General features: G+C 35.0%; 3 protein-coding genes across 3 annotated transcripts; 2 read left to right on the forward strand and 1 right to left on the reverse strand.

The window, feature by feature from the left end:
- Positions 1 to 3,339: 3,339 nt before the first annotated feature.
- Positions 3,340 to 5,814, forward strand: LOC130629417 (uncharacterized). Its single transcript, XM_057442600.1, has one exon. The coding sequence runs from the start codon at positions 3,340 to 3,342 to the stop codon at positions 5,812 to 5,814; it is 2,475 nt and encodes an 824-aa protein (XP_057298583.1).
- A 1,079-nt stretch (positions 5,815 to 6,893) lies between these two features.
- LOC130629427 (uncharacterized) lies at positions 6,894 to 8,161 on the forward strand. The gene is made up of 4 exons (XM_057442612.1): positions 6,894 to 6,919; positions 6,980 to 7,646; positions 7,742 to 8,048; positions 8,130 to 8,161. Exons 1-4 carry the CDS (start codon positions 6,894 to 6,896, stop codon positions 8,159 to 8,161), a joined length of 1,032 nt encoding a protein of 343 aa, XP_057298595.1.
- On the reverse strand, positions 7,784 to 10,157 carry LOC130648969 (uncharacterized). The gene is made up of 4 exons (XM_057455126.1): positions 9,650 to 10,157; positions 9,400 to 9,513; positions 8,727 to 9,324; positions 7,784 to 8,545 (listed from the first exon to the last, which is right to left on the reverse strand). Exons 1-4 carry the CDS (start codon positions 10,043 to 10,045, stop codon positions 8,190 to 8,192), a joined length of 1,464 nt encoding a protein of 487 aa, XP_057311109.1. The 5' UTR covers positions 10,046 to 10,157; the 3' UTR covers positions 7,784 to 8,189.
- Between the last annotated feature and the right edge of the window lie 404 nt (positions 10,158 to 10,561).

A 10,561-nucleotide genomic window follows, 5' to 3' on the forward strand; every position in this document is an offset into this window, starting at 1 on the left:
TGTTGACCCTAAATTGCAATTATCTTGTATTAATATGAAAAGCCGCAAATACATGACACTCCTCACTTTGAAATGCCTCGTTCATCAATTTTACGACTAAAATATGTAGAACCTGAAACGATGTTGTTGACCCTAAAATATATTCCTGTATTAATACAAAAAACGCAAATATATGAGACTCTCATCTGTTTTAAATGCCTCGTTTATCAATTTTACGGCCAAAATATAGCTATGGAAACTGAGACAATTTTGTTGACCCTAAATGACAATTATCCTCTATCAATACAAAAATCGCAAATATATGAGGCACTCGTCTCTTTTAAATCCCTCGTTTTTCATTTTTACAGGGAAAATATAAGAACCGGAAACGATGTTGTTGACCCTAAAATACAATTATCCTGTATCAATACGAAAAATCGCAAATACATAACACTCCTCACTTTGAAATGCCTTGTTTATCAATTCTAAGGCCGAAATATATAGAACCTGAGACGAGATTGTTCACCCTAAATTACATTTATCTTGTATCAATACGAAAAATCGCAAATACATAACACTCGTCTATTTTAAATGCCTGGTTTATCAATTTCACGGCTAAAATATATAGAACCTGAGACGAGTTTGTTGACCCTAAATGACAATTATCTTGTAAAAATACCAAAATCGCAAATATATGACACTCGTCGCTTTGAAATACCTTGTTTAACAATTTTACTCGTCTCTTTCAAATGCCTCGTTTCATCAATTTTACGGCCAAAATATATGGAAACTGAGGCGATTGTGTTGACCCTAAATTGCAATTATCTTGTATTAATATGAAAAGCCGCAAATACATGACACTCCTCACTTTGAAATGCCTCGTTCATCAATTTTACGACTAAAATATGTAGAACCTGAAACGATGTTGTTGACCCTAAAATATATTCCTGTATTAATACAAAAGATCGCAAATATATGAGACACTCGTCTGTTTTAAATCCCTCGTTTATCAATTTTACACGGAAAATATAAGAACCTGAAACGAAGTTGTTGACCCTAAATTACAATTATCTTGTATTAATACTAAAATCGCAAATACCTGAGACACTCGTCTCTTTTAAATGCCTCGTTTATCAATTTTACGGCTAAAATGTATAGAACCTGAGACGAGGTTGTTAACCCTAAGTGACATTTATCTTGTACCAATACGAAAAATTTCAAATATATAACACTCGTCTCTTTCAAATGCCTCTTTTTATCAATTTTACGGCTAAAATATATGGAAACTGAGACAATTTTGTTGACTCTAAATGACAATTATCCTGTATCAATACAAAAATCGCAAATATATGAGGCACTCGTCAATTTGAAATGCCTCGTTTATGATGGTAACGAATCAGATTTTTCTTTTCAAAATTCATAATTTCTCATACCTTAACTCTATTTAATTTTTTTTACAAACGTTTCACGCAGCATTATTTTTTCTTAATTTTTAAGCAGCTCCATTTTTACTTAACCATGACATGTGTTTAACGTAACTTCTGATGTGGACTATGGAAATAAGTATTTGGTCAAAATTCTACTAGGGTGAGAGTCGCTGCGCCTTTTCCTTACTCAAATCAGTTGAGATGATTATTCTGCCAGGCGATTATGTGGGTAGAATATTCATATTTCAAGCGACTACAGCCAGAGCATGTCACATGTGTAAGTTGAGAAAACAGAGAAGAGGCAAGTGAATGAATTACAAACTATTCACTGCATCTGTGTCGCGCGACAGGTTGATGACGATCTGCTATGAAAGGCAGCCCGAGTGGTAATCTTCTTCGTATAGCGCACGATACACATTTTATATATGTAGTTAAGTAATCTTCAGTTTGGTAAAAACGCGCTTAAAAAGATCAGACACTGAAATCTGTTACGTGGTCACTCGTTGTGAGGCTGAATTTTTATCATTCTAGACAATCAATAGGGGAAATATTGTTCATAATATTCATCTTGCTTACTAAAGACTAGCCAACGAATTTTCCAACAAACTTCCGAAGCTACTTTTTTTCTTTTCTTTTTACACTAAAATAACCATGTCTTTTACATTTTAGATTGCGCAACCAGTAGCTAAAAAACGTTGGCGATAGTAATAAGTAGACAAGAATTCTACACTTGTTACATAGAGTTATCATCAATTTAATAAAATATATACTCCCTTTGACTCTTACTAATAGGTAAGGCAGGCAAGGTCAGTATCAAATGAAAAACATAAGAAAGAAATCAAATTTAAAACTATGGTTCCCTCAAGTAAGTGTCCATTGTACCGTTGTCCTCTATAACGTATGTTTTCTATAAAAGGAGGTTTCATTGTATTTTACAATTAACTTAATTGTTCAAAATCAAATGCAATTACCGAGTCTCGGTCCTGCTAGATTTTTACATTTTTTTAAACTAAAAACCGGAAAAGAAATAAATGATGCGTTTAATAATGGAAATTCAGGTAAAAAAATAAGCAATGATCAAGGCTGTCCTCTTTGTAATCCGATTGTGACGTCATTATGTTGTTCAAGGTTGCTCTACTTAGGCAGAACGGTCGGGGTTTTTTCAGGCTCTATTAGCGACTTTATTTCGGATGGATGAACAAATCCAGAGTCAAAATTCAACATTTTACGTATTTGCTGATAACTTGAAAACGTTACTTTAAGTTCTGTAACTTCACGGTGAGTTGACCAAATTGGAACCCGCTAGGAAAGTTTCCTTACCCGATTTACTTTGTTCCAGAAAAGAAGGCTAGCATGCAATAGTTACCAAACCGCAACAGTTGAAAAAGAGGTCGCAGAGTGCAGTTCAATTTTGGTTCTGCAATTAAAGCGCTTTGCCTATAACAAAGTTCTTGTGTCTAAGGTTAGTTCTCCTGTCACATCTTACCCGGGCACCGTTTCTATACCTATCACTGTAGACAGTGAAGTCTTTTGTCGCAAGCACTACAACTTAAGAGCTGTAATTAATCACTCTGGAAATTTGAACAATGGTCATTAGACTACTGTTGCTTATAACCAAGTGCATGGTAAGTGGTTTCTGTTAATTATTTATGTATTTTTAACACGTGACTCTTAAAGCCACGTGTGACGAATGTGATGTAGATGTATACTTTTTAGATGCTTCGGCAGTTCAGAAAATATTTTGTTGATATAAGACACGTTTTCATGAGTTCCTTTTTACGAGATATTACATGGTCCACCGAGCCGAATAGTTTTGATATCATTTATACGTTATTTATTAAATTATTTATTATATTAAAAAAGGAAAGAAGACGTGGTTGTGTGTGTTAGAAGAAACAGAGTATAATTTATTTTAAACGTATTATAAACAAACATGTTGCCTTTGGAAAAGAAGTTAAGAATAAGAAACACGTTAGTAAAAGTTATCGAAAATTACTTACGAGAAGAAATAAAACCTTGTTATGAACATTATCAAGAAGAAAAACTTACGTTATTGCAAACGTTGAACACTACCATAGAGAGCAAACTTGGAAAATTTTTAAGTATTACGGAAGAGATTTCCGAAATTATTGAAGAGGAAGATCAATTAATAAAAGATGCTCAAGAAAGTAGTGACTTTGAAGTACGGGTAAGAAATGAACTGCTAATACTTGATCGTTTCCTAAAATCAAAACAAGATAGAAGTGACACAGTCAGTACGAGGTCAGTTAGTGCTTCAAGCTCTATTAAACTGCCAAAAATTGAAATAAAAAAATTTGATGGCGATCCAACTAATTGGTTTTCATTTATTGATTCTTTTGAAGCTGCAGTTGACAAAAACGATCACTTGTCTAATGTTGAAAAAATGAATTATTTGTTAGGATTTGTTGTTAAAGATGCTGCATCTACGATAAGCGGTTTAAAACTGAGTAATGATAATTATGAGATTGCTTTAAATTTGTTAAAAGATCGCTTCGGAGATCCGCAAATGATAATTTCAGGACATATGAATAAACTATTAAATTTGGAGCCTGTCATGGCTATTTCTGACGTTCGTAATTTACGCCAATTGTTCTATATAACTGAGGCGCAAGTGCGTAGTTTACAATCTTTAGGAGTTGAATCTCAAAACTTTGGCTCAATGCTTATACCTGTGTTATTGCAAAAACTACCAGGAGAATTACGTCTGATTATTAGTCGCCAACTTGGAAAAAACGCATGGAAAGTAAGCGAGGTTATGCAAGCTTTTAAAACTGAATTAGAAGCGCGAGAAAAAGTTTCAACCGGTCAGGAGGAAAGCCCTTGTTTTTCTGGTGCTTCCCTTTATGTTGGAAATCGACGGAATTTCGATGCGAAAGAAAGAAAATGTGCTTTTTGTGAAAACCCAGGGCACAAACCGCAATTTTGCTCTATTGTTTCCAAACCGACTGCGCGCTCTTCCATTTTAAAAAGGAAAGGATTATGCTTTTTATGTCTACAGTCAGGTCATGTAGCAAGACACTGCACAGTTAGATGGAAATGTTTTAAATGTAAGGGACGTCATCATGTGTCTATTTGCAATAAGGGTAATCGAGACCAGGATAGCAATGATCAGAATGAAGGTGAGGGAACTTCAAATAACGTGGCGAATACTGAATGTGATTTTAACGCAGTTTTGTTACAAACTGCGTCTGCGGAAATTTTTTCTGATGATAAAAACTGTCACAGGTTTAGAATTTTGTTTGATAGTGGCAGTCAAATGTCATACATTTCTCCGCAAGCGGCGGAAAAATTGAAATTGAAAACAATCGACAAAAAACAAATGTGTCTTAAAACGTTTGGAGGAGCTAAACAAAACAAAACTTTGGACATGGTTAGATTTACCGTTAAAACGAAAAATGACGAAGAAAATATTACGGTAAACGCGTTCGTATCCGAAATATGCTATCCTTTGACAAACCAAAACATCGAGGGTGCAAAATCTAACTACCCTTTTCTGTGTCGTCTCGATTTAGCAGACAGTAATCCAAAAAATCAACCATTAAGTGTGGATATTTTGATTGGCGGGGATTATTATTGGTCCTTTATGAAAAACGACATGAAACGTAGCACCAAAGGTGGGCCCACAGCAATTTCATCAAAACTGGGATATATTTTAAGTGGCGGAGTCATGGGTACTAAATTGGATACTTCAGTGAACATTGTTAATACTCATGTTTTAAAAGTGCAAAATGAGTTGAGTGAAAATAAAACACTTGAAGACTTGGTTCAGGGATTTTGGAACATCGAGACTATGGGAATTAAAAAATCAGAAGAAAACGAGATTTCGGATCATGGTATTGAAGCAGGTGTGACATTTAAAAAAGATCGTTATGAGGTCAAGCTACCCATAAAAGATCACGATCTGCTTGAAGATAACTATGATCTTTCAAAACAAAGATTAAAAAACATGATTAAAATTTTCAAAAACAAAAGCGAATTGTTGAAACAATACGATAACATTTTTCGAGAACAAGAAAGTTGTCAAATAATTGAAAAGGCACCAGATGAACACGTTGTAGGACACACCCATTTTGTGCCGCATAAGCCAGTGATACGGGAAGAGAAAGCAACTACGAAGGTGCGCATGGTTTTTGATGGGAGTGCAAAAAAGAATGGTCCTTCTTTAAACGATTGTATGGAACCTGGTCCCTTCATAGCCACGCCTTTGTTCGATGTTTTAGCCAGATTTCGAGTCAACAACATAGCTTTTATTGCTGATATAGAAAAGGCTTTTCTAAAAATGTCCTTGTTTCCAGGCCATCGAGGCTATGTAAGATTTTTGTGGTTTAACAACATTGATACTATAGACTTTGACAATTTTGAAATACAACGAAACGCAACGTATTAGCTACAAGCAATAGCGTCAATTTTTGATCCACTTGGCTTGATAGGATTCTCTTTTATCGGAGAGATATGATCAGGTATTGTGCAAGAGTTACACGAAGTCCCCTCTATTCAAATTGATAGAAGTTATTGTTATAATGATGAGAACGTTCCGTATAAGTCCGTCCAATTACATGGTTTTAGTGACGCGTCTAAAGCAGTATACGGATGTTGTGTTTATATTCGATTTGAAAAAGAATCCGGTAAGATTAAAACTGCTTTGGTATCGAGTAAATCGCGTGTTGCTCCAATTAAGTCACAAACCATACCTCGCTTAGAATTATTGGGAGCTTTAATGTTAGCAAGACTGTTGGATACAGTCTCCCGTGCTTTAAACAATGTTTATCCAATCGAACGTATATTTGCGTGGATTGATTCTAGTGTTGTGTATTCTTGGATTAAAAACAGTGATAAAATTTATACACTTTTCGTACAAAATAGATTGACTGAGATAAGAAGATTATTTGATGGTAATTGCTTGACATTAGTTGGCACTAATGATAGTTATGCCGATATTAGTTCCAGAGGTTCTTCGCCATTAAAGCTCTTACTGGGAGTGTCTGGTTTGAGGGTCCAGGTTTTCTAACTTTACCAGAATACGAGTGGCCGCGTCTGCAAGTTGGAGACAAGTTCTTGCCGGAGTCTTCCTGTGAAGGGAAAATTTCATTGAATGTTAATACAGAGTGACTCTGATGTAGCTAATGATCCTTGTTAATCTGAGATCATTAAAGTTGATAATTATAATAATTTTAAAAAATTGGTGCGCGTTACGGCGTATGTATTACGATTTATAAGGAGATGTAAAGAAGAAAAGAAGAGAAATGAAAAGAAGACTACTAACACATTATTACTAACAAAAAGGGAGTGGCCCGAAGATTTGTCAGTGGAAGAGATTTAGTTTGCGAAATTCAAGTGGTTAAAACTGTTTCAGTGCAAGGTCCAGAATAACAAGAATTTTGAAGTAGAAAAAGTGAAACTTGGTCTTTTTAAGGATGACGATGGAGTTATGCGATGTAAAGGTCGTGTATAAAATTCACCTTCACCATGTTCAGTGTTTTTACCTACATAATGTAAGCTCATTGTTTCGGATTCACATCGTACTGTTGGTCATAATGACGTGACACTGTTAGAAATTTATTGCGTGACTGCACATTGTGTAAAGGATTTAAAAGTAAAGCGTTTACTTACCCAAGTACTTCTGCGTTACCTGATTTTCGTTTTTCGTTGAACTTTGACTTCACAAATATTGGAATCGATTATGCAGGTCCGTTGTATATACGAGATATTTATTCACGTTCTGATGTACATAAAGCGTGGATTTGTTTGATTACTTGTGCTAGCAGTAGAGCTGTTTATTTGGATATTAGTACTGATTTGTCTGCTTCAGCTTGTGTTAATGCTTTAAAACGTTTTGTAAATAAAAATGGAGCTCCGAAAGTTATCAACTCAGACAATGGTTCTAACTTTGTTAGTAAAGAAGTTCAACATTTTGCATCATCACATGGCATTAAGTGGTGTTTTAATATTGAAGCTGCCCCCTGGCAGGGTGGATATTTCGAAAGGCTAATTCAGTCTCTTAAACGTTGTTTGAAAAAAGTACTTTTTAAAACTGTAGTCGTTTATGAAGAGATGTTGACTATTTTGTCAGCAATTAAACGCATACTTAATAACCGTCCTTTGACATTTATTTACGACGATGTTAACGAAAGTCCATTAACTCCGAATCAATTAATATACGGAAAAAACGTTAGTATCGATTATGAAAAATACGATGGCGAAAAAAGTGACAATTTTACAGTTCGCGCGCGAAGTACATAAAAACTGTGCTTGATCATTTTTGGAAACGTTCGTTAAATGAATGCGTTGTTGATTTACGCGAAATTCACAAACAGAAGAAGAAAAAGCTACAGTCTTCTCACGAAATTGAAGTAAACGATGTTGTTCTTATACACGATGATGTTAAAACTAGAGCAAAATGGAAGATACGTCGAGTAACGGAATTGTTGAAAAGCAAGGACGCTCGTATACGTGCAGCAAAGGTATTAGTCGCAACTAACAACAATCGTAAAATGATAATTACACGCACTTTGAACAAACTTTATCCTGTTGAACAGTCTGATCGCGACTACGAGAATGACAAGGAAGATAACGACGAAATTAAAATTGACTTTTTAAACGAAGATGACATCATCGTTTTTGGTGGGGTGTGTTCATTATTTATATATTTTTAACACGTGACTCTTAAAGCCACGTTTGATGAATGTGATGTATACTTTTTAGATGCTTCGGCAGTACAGAAAATATTTTGTTGATATAAGACACGTTTTCATGAGTTCCTTTTTACGAGATATTACACTGCTCAAGGCAATTTTTGAAGCCTTGTAACTCCAAGGGCGCCGAACCTTTACCGGTTGTTGTTTGGATTGTGGTTGTCGCAACAATTTTGTTAGACGCTGACGATTGTAAACTATATGTGCAATACTTGGCAGATTTACCAGGTGAGTCAAATCTGCCATCGCCAAGACATGCTTCATTCTCTCCCCGACTATCCTCTCTTGCACTGGCAATATTTTTCACGAAATGGTCGTTTACAGTTGGGATTATCAGTGATCGCTGAACATCATAGTATGTTCGTTGATTGACAAAATTTAAACCAGAAAAATTCGCAACTTTCTTCACCCTTACATATGTGTTTCCTAAAATGGTAATATATGATTTTAGGTGATCCAGACTGCAGCGTGCTGAATGAGCAGCGAAAATAACAAAAAGTCAACATGTCCGAGAGATGAGGTTGCTTTCAACCCGTTTGAAAACATGGCATAGCCTGCTGTAAATTTGCATATCATCATGCAGCATGCAAAAGAAGATTTTTTTTACCTGAACAAAATATTGCAGAGGATAGCAACAAATTAAATGCTGACATTTTTCCAAGCATGGGTTGACTTTTCCAGTCAAAAACCACATGCTCATTGATGCAATACCCTTTGTATAGTACACACGTTCCCTGCTCACGCTTTTCAATACTGGTTGCGGTTCCATCACATGAACGACAGGGCAGTAGGTTAAATATTTCATCTAGCATGCTTTCGAAAACAACAAATTTCTTTTCTTTCAAACTGCTTCGTTCGGTTTCATGAGCATCACTAATATTGATTGACTCTTCTGCACTTTCAGCGATGTAATCAGAGTCTTTTTCATCGTCAGTTGGTAAAGATTGTAATGACGAGTTTATAGGAGAGAGTGAGACGTCCTCACAAACGTGCTTTCTTTTAGAAGGAGTGGAGCAAACAGTTTTTTCTTTGGAATATGCGTGATCGTTTACCACAGCAACGTAATTAGCAGAAATGGAATAATACTCGGGAGCTTGCGCTTCAAAGTCACATGATTCTAAGCGATCAGTTTGACAGCTTCTGTTTAAGTCGCTTAGTGATATTTCACATTGAACTCCAACGTTCTTGTGGGTTGGTTCAATAATCTTGAAAGATAAAATAACTAAGTTTTACCGAGAAAAAAGTTGCAACAAATCAAAATCAGTTACAGTGTGACTTACATCCTTCACATTTATGATCATGATGGTTTCTTCTTCAACCAAAGTTGGATTTGTTTGAACATTCACAGTTTCGTTTTGAGAAACTTCGTTTTCCGTTAGCAGATGGCCGATAAGCTGTAAAACACAAAATTAAATACAACTCAGTGTAAACAGGACCTAAACAATATCATTTGAAAACACCCCAGAGGTAGTCTAGATAAAAAATAGAAAGAAAACTGATGTAAATATATGTTAGAAAAAAGTGACCAACTTCAGAACGTGCTAATTCTTCACTTCGTCTGACAGATAATTTTCGTTGCTGTAAATGTTTTGTGCCGTCCATGTTTATTTCATCGTATGTTTTGTGCGAAAATTTTGTTGGCACTGCCCCCGGTACTAACTCTTTCTTTTTTCTTTTCGTAAAATATTCCGGCAATGTTATTTCTTTTTTTAAACAATCTGGGTGAAAATGATCTTCGCATAACACAGCGTCTTTACCAAATTTCAACGTATTGATGTTCACATCGGCACGACCCATGTTGTTTATCCATCTCAAACAACGCAACTTTTCTTCGTTACTGTTCGGTCGAGGAATCATAAAAAAAGACTTCTTCACCTCTCCTTTCCCAGTATTATTTCTACAGCCATAAGCTTTACAAGTAGGCATCGTTTTTGGAAGAAAGATAACATCAACAAATACGCTGTTACGTTTGTTCACATTGTGTAAACAACTTTAAAAAAGATGAAGAGATCAAAAAATTGAAATGAGCGTAAAATACGTCATAGATCTCCATCGCAGATTTTTTATATACCATCAAAATAAGTAGGGTTTGTAAAAGATATTTCCGAAGAAAAAAAATTTGGGCTTAATTCCCCTTTAAATACCGTTTAAATGACGTATTTTTAACGTTATTAGTGTAACGTTATTAAAACGGTATACGACTAAACGTTTTTGTAACGTTTTTTTTCTAACGTTATTAAGACAAACATAGATTTAACGTTTAATAAACGTTGTGACAAAAAATGTTTTTTGCACGCCACTAAAAGACGTATTTTTAACGTTACTAGTGTGACGTTAAAAACACGATATAAGATTAAACGTTTTTGTAACGTCTGTTTTGTGACGTTATTTACACTAACTCAAATTAAACGTTTTAGAAACGTTTTTAAAATAACGTTTTTT

The sequence above is a fragment of the Hydractinia symbiolongicarpus genome, chromosome 1 (genome assembly GCF_029227915.1).
Source record: "Hydractinia symbiolongicarpus strain clone_291-10 chromosome 1, HSymV2.1, whole genome shotgun sequence".
NCBI classification, from domain to species: Eukaryota; Metazoa; Cnidaria; class Hydrozoa; order Anthoathecata; family Hydractiniidae; genus Hydractinia; species Hydractinia symbiolongicarpus.